The 18,892-nt window shown below is 42.0% G+C and overlaps 1 protein-coding gene across 1 annotated transcript in view; it reads right to left on the bottom strand.

Annotated features, from left to right (window-relative positions):
• dclk2a (doublecortin-like kinase 2a) overlaps positions 1-18,892 on the bottom strand; it is a 34,201-nt gene that overhangs the window by 12,222 nt on the left and 3,087 nt on the right. Inside the window, exon 2 of the mRNA XM_034544372.1 lies at positions 16,613-16,950. Within this exon, the coding sequence (XP_034400263.1) occupies positions 16,613-16,950 (338 nt within the window). The remainder of the gene's footprint in view (positions 1-16,612; positions 16,951-18,892) is intronic.

The raw sequence follows: 18,892 nt of genomic DNA, 5'->3' as shown, positions 1-18,892 counted from the left end.
CTCAAGGGGGCATTCACTTATTGTGAATACCAGCAGTTTCCCAAAAAATTCATTAAATAGTGATTTATTTGTGAACAGATACATCAACAGTTTCATTAGATATAGATGATGTTGTTGGGTGCACCAGTGTTACGACCATCACATGATTCTGCATTAGTCTATTACCCTTTACATGCTTTAGGTCATTCTACTGTGCATGTTTAAGCTGCATATACTTTATGTGACTGCAGTAGTTTTAGATGTGGAATAATTGTTTCTTAAGATAAGGTTGTGACTCTGTATATGCATAGAGAGGCGGAGCATAACTACAGGGTCAAACACCTTGACATCCAGAATACTGCAGAGTCATAGGAGAGCAGTGCAGTTCGGGTTTGGGCCGCAGGGTAATTCGTCTTGTGTTTACTATTCTGTGTCACACTTTTCTATTTACACCCACCACCACCCACCCCTGGAGACAGAAGCAGGAGTTAGTTTTAAGCTTTAGCTATGTGTATATAGCAATACAAATTATTACTGTATAGTAATATTAATATAAATAAATAAATATAAATATATATATACACTGTATGTGTGTACGCACACACATTATCCCTCTGTTGCTGTAGGTGGACAAGTAGGAAGACAAAGCAGCAAAAGATCCATTAATTGTCACACACACACACTTGAAACAAGAGTAAGGGGGAGGAGCACAAAATGGCATAAGATTGTGGGCAGATGGATCCTCTAGGGGAGATTGGGGGCTGACACAGTGGGATGGAAAGTAACTGTGTGTGTGTGTGTGTGTGTGTGTGTGTGTGTGTGTGTGTGTGTGTGTGTGTGTGTGTGTGTGTGTGTGTGGTGTGTGTGTGTGTGTGTGTGTTGTGTGTGTGTGTGTGTGTGTGTGTGTGTGTGTGTGTGATGGATATCAGAAGAACTGGTGGTCCGGAAAAGATAAAGAGCACAAACAATCTCCACAGTAAAAAGAAGAGTTGGAGGCTGAGAGAAAAGGAGGAGAAGTGGAGTGGGAGTAAGGCATCTGACAAACAAAAATAGTAAAGATTCTGTTTATTTAAAGCCACAAAAATAATACCATTGCTCCAGGCCTCAGTTGATTAATAATAAATAAGACACTTCACATGACACTTCTGCATGTCCTACATTCAGACAGCATCAATTAAAAATGAAACTGGATGCAGTATCCCTAACATGTTCATAAATGATCAATCACGGTATTTCATGGCCTTCATATGCTCCTTTTGTCTAATCTTTGAGGCAAACTGTTGGCCTCTTTACACAGCTTCAAATAAAAAAGATTCAGTCAAGTGTCTCTGTAATATGTGTACATACCGAGCTGTGGCAGACATTCAAAGGTTTGACACAGCTAGAGTGGATGCCATTCTTCAGATGAGCTTTCACTCGGGACCTGGACAGCCGATTGCCACTCCATACTGTCGGGGCACAGGTGCAAGAATCGCCATAGCAACCGCCCACGGTATAGCGTATGTGTCAAAAAATTGACTCTGGTGTAGCGCAAGGTATGATAGTGAGACACTATTACGTGCAGATATTACATAATATTTCTCCCCGACCTCTGAGCTTTACTCACACACTTCTTCCTCTGGTGTGCAGACATTGTCAACGTTAACAGTGTGTAATGTTTCCGTCCACTCAGCAGGCTGTGACGCTGGTCATTTGTTTGAGGACAATGTCAGACAGCCCCACAGGGGATTGCTGAAGTGAGCACTGTCCCCTGGCAGCGAAACCGCAGACTAAGGTGACGTCTGCAGCCAGAGGTCTGCTCCAAGTAATCAACATTTTGAGAAATACACTTATTTACTTTCTGGCAGAGTTTCAGGTATTAAGATTTATACCACTCTCGTAATTGTCTGTCAAATATAGCCGCTTAGCTTCGCTAAGCACAAAGTCTGGAAACAAGGGCAAACGGCTAGCTGGCCTCTGTCCAACTAATAAACAATCTGAACATTTAAACTTCACTCATATATTTATTGTTGTTTCCTAAAACCAGACAAAACATTAGGTATAAAAACAACAATTACAGTTGTCATGACCAGGCACGTTTCCAAAATGTCTAACGTTTGCTTTAAGTCGTTAGATGGTAACCACAAACTAGGCTCTGCATTTTCACATCTGCACCTTATAAACCGCGGCACACACACACACACAGAGATTGACTAAACTTTACACAGGCCAAACTCTAACAGGCCACGTTATCCATCTGTTGCCCCCAAGACATGATCGTAACAGCAAAACCTGAGGCAACAGGCTTATTGTGGAGAAAAGGAACTCCGGGCTGGAATAATACATCTTTATCGAGAAGGCCCCTGGCTGTATTTATTTCACCTCTACTCACACACACACACACACCTCTCTCTCTGCATGCTGGCCCTGCTGTGGTTTTTGATAAAGGACTTTTCAGCTAGTCCGTGACACCCGGGGGAATGCAGGGAAATGGAGAGAAATGGTGCCTTCATAGACACAGGTTTGAAAAGGCAAGAATAAAAAAGGAGGTCAAGAGGTTGAAGAATTGTGGTAAATGACAAAGTCTGGTAACTTATGGTGTTTTAACTTAGATCAACTTTTTTTAAACAGCACTTACAATTCCCTTGTTCAAATGAGGGCATCCAAATATGAAATAAATGCATGAACACATTTGTTGTTTGTTCTCTAATAATTAAAGTATTAAAAGGTTTTTCTTAAACATAACAAACTCTGTGCAGCAATATTATGTTGAGCAAAAACAAACAAAAAGGAGTGTCTGAATGTCAGACTGCATTGTCCATGTTTCTCTTTGCTCTTGTCAACCTCCGCCAGCGTAAACAGCCATTGGCTCTCCATCGCCAGCCCTGTCCTGCTCGGGCTTGTCGAGGACGATCAGTGAAGTGAACTGTTCGCAGGGCTCTGTATTGGCTGGGTGACGTGTCCAGGGGCTAAACTGAAGTTTGCCCCCCCGAGATGCGCGCCCCCCCCCACCCCACACACACACACACACACACACACACACACACACACACACACACACACACACACACACACACACACACACACACACACACACACACACACACACACACACACACACACACACACACACACACACACACACACACACACACACACACACACACACACACTCGTATGTCTGACCTTAACCTGCTTTCTTGGTAACGCAGGAAATACAGGTCAAGAGCTTCAAGTGTGGATGGAAGTATCAAAAGGACTATGTGCGTTGAACATCCTTCTCTTAAGTAAGGGCCACGTTCCAAAAACAAATGTCACACAACAGCAGGTGGTAAGAATTTAGGGCAGTGGAAAAGGCTGAACAAGCTGCACACAAGAATGTAAACGCTCTCCTTGTGATAGACGATAATGATCACAGTAATCATTCGGTTCCATCGACCCCGTTTACCTCTAAATCCCTCATTGGTGCTCAGCCAAATGAGCAAGAGGAGAAGAAAGTGGATGAAGTGAAGATGGAAAAAAAAAAAGGAAACAGCGATTGAGATCTCTGCCTCTTGCCTTTGGGAAGGTCACACAGCACTCCTTTAGTCACAAAAGAAAAAGTTCATGGTAAACTAGATGTATATTTTTAACACAAGCTTTAACTCCCACTTACTTGAGAATATGTAGATAGCTAGATGCCTATTACGTTTGCCAGGGTGTGATTACGCTGAAGCCAACCAGGTTATTAACTCTGTTTGAACTCTGACTAACAGACAGGCTGCTCCCTGAGACTGGTTAATTCCTCTGGATTAGAGCGCTAAATCTAAGACAAGTGTAACAGCAAAGACAAGGCAGCAGCACTAAATTGAGCAATGAGAAAATCAAGCCCATCATTAACTTGCTACTCTGGATTCACAACATTAGCTGCATTAAACACAACCTACCAAATGCATTGATTCTTTGTGAAGATTCAAGTTGCTTTCAATCTCAACTATTCAATAATTCATCAGCCACCTCACAGATGGAAATGAACCAACAACCCATTGCTCAGTGAAGACACTGAAGAAGAAACATAAAACTAGAAAGTGCACTTTCCAAACAATAAATGAGGGTCACAGAGGAGCAGCCAAGAGGTACACAACAGTCTGTATACTGGTAGTTACATTCTTCGTTAACCAAGTACACTACAAACTGTTATTCCCGTATGTAAAACGGGTAACAAAAGGTGTTTTTTAGAAAGTGTAAGTAACCATGGGAGTTCTTTAAGCATGCAGCCATAACTGGTAACCCAAAACATAATGCAGCTTACTGCAGCAGAATGAAGGATTAACCTCGGACCGACACAGTGATGCACTCACTCAATCACTAAAAGTACTCACTGTCACACGCGACAGGTCATTCGATCTTCCCGACGGAGATAATAACAAGCATGGCTCCTCGAGGTGCTCATAAACAAGATTTTACACTATCTGGAGATACTGAAGGTAAAAGCAGTTCAGAATAAAAGACGCGCAACTTTAAATTAGCAGTTTTCCCCGACATTGGTTTAACGACTGTGTGCAGTGCAGCGATCTCTGCCTCACATCAGCCACTGGCTGCTTGGCCTATCACACATTTCCCAGCTGCCTGGCTCCCTCTCTCCTCCGAGGCATATTCACACACAGAAAGAGAGACATTACTGTACATAACCGCAGGCTGTCTGAATTTACATGAGCGCCGAGCTCTTTTTGCTCAAATAGAGCTGTTCAAGTAGGAAGTAAGAGAGTGGGAGTACAAATCAAAAAATGCACACACAACTTTTTGCCCAAAAATGAGCCTCAGTAGATTAGTGTGCTCATTAAGAAAGTGATACTTGCAGAATTGCTGAGGAGCTAAGAGAACCACAAGAGATGCATAAAATGTTGGTTTTTGATGCCAATAAACATAATAGTCTAATCACTGGATATAACAGTGGCAACTAGGCAGTAAATACTCAAAATATAATATTGCAGTTCCAGCGGAAGCCTCAACAGGCCCATATTAATATATCTTAGGATGCTAATTAGCATTTCATGTTTCCACTAAACAAATGAATAAATAATAATAATAAAAAGAATAAAGAAAATGATCCACTAACATAAACATTAACGCTTCTCTGCCAGGAATCACACCACAAGAAACCTAAACGAATAGACCCTGTTTGATGTGCAAATGAAACTTCACCATCAGCATCAGAGACGTGCTACAGTTGTCAAGATCACTTAGACATACAGCTCCTAATCTGCCCTGCGCATAAAAACATTAATCACGTCAATCTTCCGAAACTTGCTGAGGCAACCTGGGCTTACGTGAATGATTAAACTCAAGGTGACAGACAATGAGAGTTGTGGTTTTAAGTATGATGATGCCAACTCTCTTGTTGGGAGAGTGAAAGGCATGGTGCAAAGAAAGGATGAGGGCCGGGCTCGGACAAATAAAACAAAACAAGCAGTTGAGCTCACACAACACACAACACACAATGGATGCCCTCCCCGTCTGTGGCCTCCACGCGGTCTGCACAGCCGACAGCCCTGTGGCCCCCGGACACCGCCCGTTTTCTGACGTCTGCCGACTTTTTGTGTCCCTGCTTTTCATCAATGTGGGGTATCATGCCAGCACGTGTGAAACGTGGGTCAGGCACTTCTGCTAAATACAATAAAGTGTGTTTGTATTGCCCACCAAGCATTGATATTGCGTGTGCGTGTGCGCATGTGTGCGTGTGTGTGTGTGGGGGCCATCTGTTTGGACAGGAGACAAGAAAGAGGGGCTCTTGACTGGTTGCATTTGAATACCATGAATGGTATTCAAATGAATGGTAATCAAATGCCAGACAGAGACGATGTTACACCAGTGCTTCTTATTTTTGACTTGCAATGATTTAGCCTCCGACTGGCAAGCTTAAACAAGTTAATTAATAAAAGCAAGAAGCATTAAGATGTAACAGAAATAAGGGGAAAACAATATTGTATAAAAGTATTTAGAAAAGGTTCAAATGTGATTGAATGCATGTTTAAAAAGCAGTACAACATAAAGAATACAAATCTGAAAGTGTTAAGTGTGCTAATTCTGGCTGGAGGGTTTTGATTAATTTAAAGTAACCGGATATTTAAAGCATTTCTGTTGCCTTCACCCAGCTCTCAAGTACACTGTTAGCATCCTGAGCCAGTGGTCAGGGTGCTAACAATACTAGCACTCTGAGCCAGTGGTCAGGGTAGGCTACTAGCAGAGCCAACAGTGTTTACCTGAGGGGGGACAGGAGGGCGCATGGTAGCTTCCGCAATAATGCTGTGGTTTTTGGCGCCATTATCAGCAATAACCACCATACGAGCGCAATGCAGAGCAACAGCAATAAGCTAGCCAGTGGGGCACAACAGAGAGACTCACAAGCACTAACATGTGGCTATATATAAAACCTTTTATAATCATTATTTATAAGTTCTAATATGAATGCGCTAGCATTAAACTAAACTATTGGACAGCAAAAGTGAGGTTTAGCTAGAGATAGTAGTATTTTTGTAACTCCCAACAACAACAACTAAAACACCCACCAAGGCCCTATTTCTCGTACGTGGTTCAACTAAGTCGATGAAATGTCCTATTATCCAGCTTAAAGTAACCAGATGATTGACATCAGGCTATCTCGGTTTCTCAAAGGCTGATCCGCGCTCGAACCAGACGTCAGTACACAGGATAGTTGCTCGTCCTACTTCAAAAAGGGGGAAGCATCGATCACCGAATCCATGATTTTCTAACAGCACAAAGGCAAATAAACTCAAAGGAAGAGTCTCTTTTTTATCCACTGAGGAGCAGGAGATGATCATGAATGTATATGAGGAATTCCAGACCATAATCATGGAACATCTAACACCGGTCACCGCTGCGAGGGCTAGACAAGAAGCATGGCAACATATCAGACAAGTTAAATGAGTAATGCTGCATTCACACTTTACTCGAGTGAGTTTACTCGCCCTACTATTTGTGGTTTATTCATGCACTTCACTCGCGGTGGAGACGGGACGTGGCTTATCTCTGTGGAAACAGCTATAACTTCCGCCATCCACGATGGAAGAAATAACCACTATTTCTGCTTTATACTAACATCAAACGCCCTCGTGTTTGGGTTCATAACAGCTCTGTGAAGTTCACCGACTACGTCTGAATAACTGGATGAAAATCTGCTTCATTCGCATCCATTCGTCTGTGCATTGACTTTCATGGAATCTACTAACGCTTTTGGTGTGAACGCAGCATAAGTGTTGGGAAAATGTATCGGCTAAGTTTAAGTGCCTCAGCACCCCAATCAATCCGATTATATTTCTTTAAATGTGCCTGCTGGCAGTCGGCTTAATGGCATGCATCATCCAATGAGATCTAAAATAACTATCTCAACTCTTTCAGAAGAAGTAGATAATATACTGTACATGTGTATATACATGTATGTGGAGATGACCATATTAAACTGTTATTGCATTTACTGGGACATGGCCAGGGAACGTAATGAACATATCCAGAAGTTTCTTAAGCGCTAAATAAACTTCACGAACAGCACGGCATACAGCGGCTTTCCCGATGTTCTGCATCGCCGACACTGTACAACAATGTACCACAATGTAGCACAAGGCTCTGCATTCAGTCTGTGAGAGAGTCAATGCCCGGCTGTGGTGTGTGGTGTTCAATGTATGGCTCGAGAAGGTCTGTAAATAAATGATTCATTGTGGGCAGAATCGATAGCGCTCGTATAGGAAGTCATTATGATGTCATAACGGATCTTGACAATCTGGAAGAACTCTCTCCCTATAAAACGCTAATCAAACTAATACTGCTCCTTCGTCAATGGGATCTCTGAGGAAGGAAGCTACCATTTTATTCCGGGGGAGTGGCTAATTTATCCAGCTAGATTGAATTAGCCTGTGCTGAAGCAGGTTCAAATTTTTGGATGTGTTGCTATGGCGCCAAACTTGTTTTGTGGAACCGAAAAGCCTGTTTTATGTAATCTTATCCTGAAAATTATCCAGCTAACTATGTTAGCCAGGTACGAGAAATAGGGCCCTGTTCAGCTCCAACACAAAATTCCGAAGCCCCAGAACTTTTATTATTTTAGATGTAAAACCAACATTATTTAAATGAGCTTTATTACGGATGACATTATGTTTGCAAGTTCCTTTGGTATAAGTGAGATGATACTGCTAAACATAATTATATGCAGTATTTGTAACACTACCAGGAATTCATAACCTAAAAGCTTGATTAATCAATGAGTCCAAAATAAACAACACCCTATCACAGAACCTAGCCCAGACTATTCATTGTTGGATGGTGTCATTGCGCGAGTGTCAGACAGCACGGTATGATAATGACAGCACAGAACAATAGGTGGGCATGCAAATGTCATGGCTGTTGACCTAAATGACAGTGTTTAATCCAGACTTGGCCCTGAAAACAATTCATGCCTGATAATCAGATGGAACCCATGTGTGCCCATGACCCCAGCTAGTCAAAGAGGGAGACAGTTTTCCTAATCCGTCTGTAACTGCCAGCATGTTTCATTGTCCCGCAAAGGACGAGACATCCTCCTCATCAATAAGATAACGGGGTGAGCAGAATTTAGACACTTTTATGAATGTAAACCTGTTTAACTGTTGGCAGCAGTGCAGCACGTCCATGCTAACACATGTACCGTGAGATCAGTGCTGGTTTAGAGTATCGAGGCCAGGAGGCCATCATCATTAGAAGCGTGTCATGTGATATTATGCCACAGTGGGTCAGAGTCACGCTAACCAACATCCTCCTCCCATTCATACTGATGTGTATGCCCCCAAAACCCAGCAATCCACGCACCGTGAACTAGCTCGCTGTCATCTTCATGACATGTTGGTGATCAAAGAGTTGTTCTCCCTCTGGGACTCTATTCACTATAGTAGGAATGTTATGATGATTACTTCTACTGTACCTGGTACCCAATGTCCCAAGCAAAGAGTTGTTCTTAAGATAAAAACTAAATAGGAGAAAGAAATGGACATTGAGATCTTGAGCCTGGAGTAAATCCATCGACACAGTACTCCACAGCTCACTCTATAGTATAACCCAAAGGTGAGATCTTCTGGATCAATATTTTGATCAAATGACCATCTAAACTGCTTCAAATCCAGCTACAAGTATATTTTGTTGGTAACTGAAAAAAAGAACAGAGTGAAAGGTTTTGGAAAAAACATCACTCTGGATAATGGATGTCGGTCTTTATTCTGTCCATTTACTACGGGTTTGTAAAAGACGGCTTTACGTAAGAAAGAATATGTGTGTGTTGTATATTTTTAAGTGGAGTTTTGTGCCAGTGCTGCTGAAGTGTTGAGACCTGAAAGTAACCTTCAGGTTCTGTTCTGTATCGAAGCATTTTAGACAAAAACCTGAGGGATAAAAGAATTAAAAATAAAGAATAAAAATCAAAAGTTGTCTAAAGTTATTGAAACAGCATGAATTTCTTTCATAAAACAAAAAAAATGTACTTGTAACTGTCTCCAATTCTTCATGGAGGATACAGTGCACCCACTAAACTACTGCACAGATGTAAACAAACAAAGACATTACATTTGCGCTGACCGTCCAGTTATCAGTTCCATTTCCTCCGTCATTCCTGAGATCGCTGAACTGAAAAGCTCATCATGGAGTTCAGAGAAACGACCATTATAGCACTTTAAGGAGCAGCTGCAACGGTCCAGGTTGGATTCCAGGCCTTGTTAATGGGCAGACTGGCTGCCATCCTCATAACATCACTGAGGGGAAAGGGTTGTTAAAGGCAAACATGTTTCTGGGTTTTTAGGCAGATGCTTTTGAGAGAGAAAATCAATGTTGTTCGTTCACTTTTGACCTACACAGCAAACTTCTGAAGGTATCTAGAAGAAGAAGAAAAAAGTTCTGGATTTCTTCATGAATGCCTATGTAATACGCTCTTGCTACTTCTCCAATGCCAATGAAAATATACTGTAATATATCCATGGCATTGATCATTAAATTGCTCGTATTCACCCACAGGATGAATGTTGACCAAAACAGACCTTGTGTCCAAGTAATAAGAGAAAGACATTTTTAATTGCACTGATTTGCCAGCGAGAACAAGCAGAGGCATAATCTTTGTGCAGGAGGCCGCAAGTAGGATAGTTCCCTCCAACAATCAGGCTCTTAAATGATTGTGTATGAAGAAAGGATCAGAACAATTTAATATCTTACAGAAGTATCTGGATGCTATACATTGTAGTAATTAACATGCTTGAATTTGGGGAATTAGTAATTAAACAAATGTATTGAGGAATAACATTTAATGCATTATGTGTTATTTTTGCATTCAAAATGGCAAGTCATGTTTTGCCCTCAACCTTTGTGAATATCAGATCAAATTTAATAATTGATTATTCTCTCACACCACCTAATATTTATCCAGCTAAAAATAGCAGTACCCTCCACTGACTGAGCCTTACTATGTGTCAGGGTCAAGGTGGGTGAAGGCTACATTGGGTAAAAGGCAGGGGGGAACCCCCGGACAGGATCCAGCTCTCTGACGTTGCACTGGTGTAACATGAAAGGTCCCTAAATGGTCCATTATGTATTCTCAACTATCTGTTCATAGACTTCCTCTTGACGGAGCAGACATTGGATTAGGACATGACGACGTGGACAGCTGGAGGTGTGTGTGAACATAATGCCGCCACTTATACGCTATTCAACTTTGCATCTTTTCTGTCCCCGACTATCAAATTCCAAAAAGGTGTGTCCGAAAGTAGCATTTCCCAAAATTGCACGGGGTCATGTAACTGAAGGGTGAAATACATTTGATTTTTGCATCATATAATAATGGCAACAGAAGTGGTTGTCAGACGCTCTGCACAGTGGGATACATAGTTGTGAGAAGGAGGCAGAGAAAGGTAGAGGAAAGTAAGCACTTAATGGGCTGGGAAATGTGCCAACCACTCTCTTCCTCTGTCCTTCCCACTTTGTGTCTTTTGTCAACACATCTCTCAGTCAACTCCTGAGCTGAAAGCAGTCCTGAGGTGTAGCCAGGTCAATTAAAGCTTATTGGTAGAGTTTAGTACTCACACAGGATAATCTACTGTAGTCGAGGGGTTCCGGCCCCAGAATATACATGTAGTGTGTCCAACCACTACTGTAAAATGTGACATTCACACCCACCTCACGTTGTGATTGGCCGGCTGGGTGTGGAGGTGAAAAAAGAGCCAGGGTTTGAACATCTCTCTCTACAAGTAATTACAAACAGTTGCTCCTTTTGTTTTGATGACATGGACCATCTCCTCTTTGTCACTATTTCTACAGTCCCCTTAAGTCACTTCTAAATGATTTCTGCAAAAAAAAGACGACAACTTAGCAAGTTCTGGACCGCTAAATGTTCCCCAAATTAATGAATGCATCGATTACACAATACCAAATAGAGAAATCCTATTTTCCGCCTGCCCAGTCAGCTTTGAGATGTAAAACAGGGGTCTCTCTCAAAAGCAGCAGCTGAATCTGCCGGCCCTGATAACCAAGGTCTATATTCAGTCTGAAGAGCATCTTTGAAGCGAGAGTGGACAGAGAAGTATTGTGAAAGCACGCCGTCTCACACATACACGTCTTTGAACACACACGCACACACACACACACACACACACACCTGACAGCTGCACTTTAACCCGCCCTTCCAGCTTATAGGTCTAATTATATGCTGGCGGCCAGAGCCCCAGTGGGGGGGGGGCGTGTGTGTGTGTGTGTGTGATGCTGTGCGTCAACGTGGGGGGGGGGGGGGCGGGGGGGTGCAACGCCTGCAGACCTGGGACCTGTGATTGGATTTTTTGGAGGAGCAGATGGCAAGCTGCTGCTAGAAGGCATTGGAGTGTGTGTGGGTGTGTTTATGTGTTTATGTGTGACTGAGAGAAGAGCCTAATTTAAGAAAACACTACGTACCATTTTAAGCATCAGTTCATGATTTGTGAACATTTATGAATAAAGTTACTATAGTTTTTTCTTTATATGAAGTATTTCTGACAAATAGCCCAGAATCTAGTTGCAATATCCACTTATTCCCCAGTTTCTCAGTCTAACCTCATTGATAGAAACAAGGTGGATAAAACATCAGAAACACCTTACGGCATATAATATAAACGCAGTTCAATAGCTCTACAAACTGTAGCTTCCAAATGTACCATGCAATTAAATTAAGACCTCTCTAAAAGAGTTTACACAATAACTGAACTTCATGAAGGTAGGATTTATTGCCGGGCTGTTGTATTAGACTACATTAGTCTAATGACAAGTTAATGTACAACAATGTTAAATGATGACAGTTGCAGAGGGATCAGAAATCAAAACTATTGGTAATAGAGATGTGACAATAAAAGCTATAAGTATGAGCCGTTAACAGCTTAATGCATAGTATCAGTTTCCATGCCTACTTCCACACTGTAATGGCATGTTTTATTTTCTTCACTTTTGATGGAAACCATCCCTCGACTCTAGTCTAGTCTACTGTATGCTAATTTTACTCTGGAATTATTCAAATCTCACAATGTGAAAAGAGGCTAAATAACACGGAGTAGCTTCGTGCCAAAGCATCCAAAACAAGTAAAGCTGTCAGATGATTGACGTGTTTGGTCTGGCAGAGTGATACCTCCTCTTCACCAGAGGGGGGCAGAAGACAGGAAAAAAAGTGAAAAGATTAAGCTAATGCTTTTCCATTTAATTCTCTATGTCGTCAGTATTAAGAAATAAAGATTACGCACGGGGAATTTAAAAGCTTGAGCCCATGTTACAGAAAGCACTTACTGACTTGACATTCAAACTGAATTGACTTCTATTATCACGGACAGGATATTGTAAAGAAGATCGGCGGTTCGATCCCCGGCTACTCTTCTCCATGTGTCCTTGGGCAAAGTACTTTACCCTAATGTGCTGAGTGTGTGTGAATGTTACATAGTCCTGATAGACATGTGGTTCCTTGCATAGGAGCCCCTGCCATCAGTGTATGAATGGGTGTGAATGGGTGAATGACTTGTAGTGTTAAAGCACTTTGAGTGGTTGAGTGACTAGAAAAGTGCAGTCCATTAACCATCCATTCACCATATTGTCAGGTGTGCAGCTCTAGTGTCAGGATCACGTTACAGGCTTAATGGGCTAAACACTTTGACTTAGACTCTTAATTCAATTCTGAAACAGTCCTGTTGAGATAGGTCTAAAGTCCTAGTGAATCAGACGTTATGGAAAGAACACACTCCTTCAAATGGCTGGCCAGATCCTGAATATGTTCAGCATGATATCGCTTTATATTGTTCTGGATTTACTCACAAACCTGATTCAGGTTGAATGAGAGCTGGAAAACTAGAACATGTATTGATTTTCAACTGTCGACCCAACCAAAATATACTGGCATTGTCTATAAAGACACTTTATTGCTGGACATAACGTCCAATACAAGAGAAGCTTCATGCTTCAAAACATGATACATTTAAATGTCTGACATGATGCGAGAATGGCTGCATCTATAGTGTTCTCCATATCGATTTAATGAAAACACCTCATCTGTGCTGACAATGTTGTTCTGCGTCGAAGACATATAAACACAAATCTGTAGGACTCATTGTAACACAACCCACTTAAATAAGAAGCTCTAGTCTCCTTTAGCATCAGTCTGATGGTGAAGAACTTTAGAGTGATGGACAGATCATCATCATCTGCTCCAGCAGAAGGAAGGAATCGTCTCTCAAAGATGTGCTTATCATTAAGCTACACTGGTCTGCATGGCAGATGTAATGTGTCTTCTGTAATCTAAAATCTCAAAAGACTGTATGGAACATGTCCTAAATCCTGACTAAAATGATGGATTTAGGATTTTATATATAAACGGCTTTAAAAAAAAATTACTTTCTGAATTCATTGCATCATTAATGTTGGTGGTTGAATTGGCCGGCATCCATCTTCAATCGAATAACAGGCCTAAATTGATGTGTCGCTGGAGAGTTTTATTCAATGATGTTGCATTTACAATCAGACTGGAGGCCGACCAAAAACAGCATTCTGTATTTATGGGGAAGATTAAAACCAAGAGTGTGTTATCTCTAAAAGTATTGTTTGAAAAAATGGGATCTTTCTGGTACATAACCTGTGTAAAAACTAAAATATACATCATTCAAAGTTGTGTTGAAGGTGGATGAGGAAGTTTCAAAGTAAAAGATGTCCTGAAAGACTACATTGTAACAGATCGGGAGCTCTCGGTTTCACCACTAAAAAGAAGTTAAATCCCCAGAGACTGAACTTACATGGCCTTACAACCTTTAATAACTGCCGCCGTCTGGCAGTCTGTAGATGCCTAGCTGCAAAAAAAAAAAAAAAAAAAAAAAGGACTCAAAGGAAGGGTTAAAGGAAGGGTTAAAGGAAGGGTGCTCCCTCTCAATCTGTCTCATATGCTAGCCTCCTCTCCCTCCGAATGTTTTGTCAAATTCTCAAATCAACATATGTCAAAACTGGATTGCTAGTAAGGCATCACAAATATGTCACACGCACCAACGTTGCTGTACTTAAATGCATCCCATAAAGTCCAATGCAACATTCCTCGTGGCAATGCAGTCCGGATAGAACAGCTGGTCTGCATAGCTGATCGACAAGGAATTTATTATGAGATGGAAATAGAGACACATGAATGGTTTATGTGACCAATATGGGATGGAATTAATCTCAGTGGAGAATCCAACATGATTCTCAGAAGAAGCATTAGTATGTGCAGCTGGGAGTGTATTTATTGGGCAATCGTTTATTTTAGCACCATGTTTTTGAACACATCAATCCCTGAAACGATTCACCATCCTAGGTGTTTAAGTCTCTCCACCCGACCCTGTGTACCATCAACAAATACATTGATACAACTGATCGGCTATTGGCTAAAGGCTTATGGAACTCGTCTGATCTTCACTTGACAATCACACCCCATGATCAGATATGGAGATATACACCATGACCATGCAACTAAATATTATGGACTGCAAACTATGATATAATAAACAGGTCATGAGACACTGTGTTCCTGGTACAGTGCTGGCTTGACAGAAAGGATGCTGGGCTGGCCTCGTCAGAAGGGAGAAGGATCGCTGCTGTCTGGACTGTCGGGTCGAGAACGATTGCTGTCGGCTCACAGGAAGCAAACATCAGCTGTTTTGGTGGTCAGACGTTTTAATTCATTTCTCACAGCTTGTGGTTTTAAGCCTCATCTCAACTGTAACTTTAACACGGTAAGTTCAGCTTTTAGTAGTTGGAAACTGATTTCACCCTCACCCGTAAGCCCTAATTGTGATCATTAATACTGAAATCCGGGTAGTTTATCAATAATCAACATCTCTCCATCAGTGGAATTGTAGATAGAAAATACATACAAAAATGCAGGAGTTCAATCACATTGAAAATTACACAACATTTAAGCTCTTATATAGAACAAGTATCCACTCTCTAAAAAAATATTTCTGGCAACTACTTTTTCCAGATTTTATGAATAAACGCAACATTATTTGTGCAAGTACAGCTGTGTTTGACAGAGAAAAGAGATTCCCCTTATCAGAACCATACCAAGATGTGAACTATGTGTGTCACAGTTAGCTGCATCGAAAGTAAAATAAATCGGAAGTCATTTACTTTGAAGCCAGCTCCCTAAATATGGGCAGCAATCAGTCTTTTTTCTTTGATTTGAACAAAGGACCCAAACATTTGTATTGTTCACTCATCTCGTCATTCCAACATTTGTTATTTAATATTCCTGGGGTCTGTTTCAGGTCTTTGTTTAACTTCTGAAACTGGTGAAAAATCACATCAATTTACTTATCTTTGTTTAAAGTTACCTTTTAACTTTTTTAAATGTAATTATGTCTGTCCTTAAGAATGCTGACCACATCTTAAAATGCATTTCAGCCCTTGCACAGTTTCACAGAAGCCCTTTTGCAGACTCACTTTTTTGTTGTTGTAACAATAACATTCTTCCTAACACCATATCTATATTTCTATTTTTGTTAGAGACTCTACTTTTATTTTGTTACTTACTTGAAAATAAAACAAATTCTGTGAGATAAACAATAAAATTAAATCAGAACTATTTAGGACTCGGCGTCATATGAATGTTTTTGATGCACCACGTGTTCAACCTCACCTCATCTCATAACACCAGGGACCCTCAATGAGAGTTTCAGAAGGAAATATTACTATATAAATGTGTCACGGATAGATTAGATTATAGCAAAAACAGTCTCAAACGGCTTAATGGAGAGGGATGAGGTAGAGATATACTGATGGATATGGCAAAAGGCCTGAACTCTTAAGTGTATTCATTAGTGCCTTATTAGAAATAATCTCAGCGTGTAATTAAGTATGGGTGATTAAATGGGGTGTAATTACCTAGACTGCTGACACAGCTGAAGCCTATAAATCACAACGTTTTTTGGAGCTAAAACCTTTGGCTAAAAAGCTCAGCATCGTCGTTCCATCTGGTTTTCATATGCACATCATCCAATATCATCCCACTGAAAACAAAACCGCGAGCTCACTCCAACTGTAATTTCAGTCAGTGAGTTCATGGACATCGGCCATCTTGTTCCCCTGGTTTTGCACGAGTTTGCTCGCATAATAACAGACTCACCTGCTTGCCCTCCAAAGTGTACAGTCTCCTCACAGCTCCGGAGTCCAACTTGATTGCGTCCGTGATGTCGGTGAGCACCTGCCCGAAGGAGTGCGCCGTCTTCTTGTTGAGCAGGATGCGTACGGCCTTGCGGGGTTTGACCCCGCTGCGGATGACTGTGACCAGCTTGGGTTTGATGAAGTCCTTGGTCTCGTGCTGCAGCTCACTCTTCAGCCGGACGAGAGAGGAGAGGGAGCGCGATGTGCCGCTCTTGCAGCCCACCGACCAGTTGGGGTTGACGTTCCTGGCGTAGTCCACGCGTCGGAAGGGTTCGTTTGAGGCGCACACATAACTCTCACCTGGAGGAAGAAATAAGTCGCCGCATCATGCAAACTGTATCCAGAGAAAATCAGAATAATATTTGAAATAAAAAAAAACTATAGAGACATGTAATAGATCAGAATCCCACCGGACATGTACCAAAACATATGTATGAGTCCACATTGAATCAGTGCAACGACAAAGAGTTAACATTCCTCCGTTGAAACAAAAAGGCACATTGAGAGGCGAGGCCAGTGCAACATGGTCCTCTCTCTCTCTCCCTTTCAGCTGTTGAGCTGCTGCATTGGCCTTCCTCCAACGCGAAAAGCATTTTGTTTTATCTGACTGCATCCCAGTCCAACAGTTAACACGCAAATGTTTCCCTTAAAAGTCATGTGACAAGTGCAGGGGCTCGGCCGAGGAATGAGAACCACAGCAAGAATGTCTGGTGATTGTTGTGAGGGCCGAGTGTTTGCTGAGAAACTCAATGCTGCTCTGTTCCAGAGAGAGAGAGAGAGAGAGAGAGAGAGAGAGAGAGAGAGAGAGAGAGAGAGAGAGAGAAAGTGACAGATACCTTCTGTTCCTTCTGCATTCTTCACGACATTATTTGTGTCCACCAACACGTGGTTGTCTCTCAGAATCAACTTGTGCTTAACAGACGAAACATATTGGATCATTTACATTCTGTAAATGCTGCTCTAGCAAATAACCAATATGCGTCTTTCCGTGGAGAAATGTATACAACAGGAGGGGGGGAAAAATAAATCACAGAATTTTTCATCAAAGCTATAAAAGAGACGAATGGCATGCAAAGACTGCCAGTAAGGAAAAACACATGCTTGTGCATAATCTGCATTAAGTATAATCCTCTAACAGGACATAATGTAACTCAGAAATAGTTGGAAGAGGGTCAAAAAGGTGGCGGTTTGTGGCACTGTGATCAGTATGTTTTACTAAAGTTTCTGTATATGTTGGAAAACACTCAATTTTACTGACAGTGTCAAATAAAATCTCTAAAATTGTATCTGATGTGTGTCAAGACTAACAGATTAGGCTGCAGTGAAATGAGAGCGTCCCACGATACCTGGTTTTATTAAGCTTGCAATTAACCAAAGGCTAATTAAAAGGCTAGAACACAGCTGGGGGGGGGGGGGGGGGGGGGGGGGGGGGGGGGGGGGGGGGGGGGGGGGGGGGGGGGGGGGGGGGGGGGGGGGGGGGGGGGGGGGGGGGGGGGGGGGGGGGGGGGGGGGGGGGGGGGGGGGGGGGGGGGGGGGGGGGGGGGGGGGGGGACTAAGCTCTGGCTGAAGACTAAATCAAAATATAACTGGGGCTGTCATTCATCTGGGGGACAACGACAGAATACTGAAATGCCCTCAAATGGTGACAAGTCTATTCCCCGAGGTGCAGGGATCTCGGGTGCAGCATCCCTCGGTGCCGTGAGGGGAGCCCCAACCGGCCGCCACCGGCCGCTGTCCTCAGTGGAGGACAGATGCGGTCAGCCCTTAAACAGAGCGGTCGAACCAGTCCGGCAGCTTTTACTGCATTGGACACACATCTGCCACCAATCCAAAACCATCCAAAAGTGATGAATGGGAATGATAACACCGTGGTAATATAAAAAGGCAATACAAAACTTATCATCACCAAAGCAATGAGGTGACCCCATGATCCAATTATATACTCCTTCTGTTTTGTTGAATATTTTCCACTCTAGTAATCATAATTGGACCAATATTGCCAGAACACTATTGCTTCCTCTAGGCAGACATAACAAAATAGCAATATGTGAAATGTTGGATGGTCTTAATTTGTTGCCAAGCAGCGTTTACACAAACATTTAAAATGTGTTACTGTCCTGTTTTTTTCTTTTATCTAAGAAACCCCTTTTTTATTGGGTTTAGTGATCACAGAGTGACGAAAGGTCTAGTACTACCAAGACACAGAGAATGCATTCATGATTGGATATTGTGATTTTATAAA

The sequence above is a fragment of the Cyclopterus lumpus genome, chromosome 1, assembly GCF_009769545.1.
Source record: "Cyclopterus lumpus isolate fCycLum1 chromosome 1, fCycLum1.pri, whole genome shotgun sequence".
NCBI classification, from domain to species: domain Eukaryota; kingdom Metazoa; phylum Chordata; class Actinopteri; order Perciformes; family Cyclopteridae; genus Cyclopterus; species Cyclopterus lumpus.
This window is presented reverse-complemented; position numbering and strand designations above follow the sequence as displayed.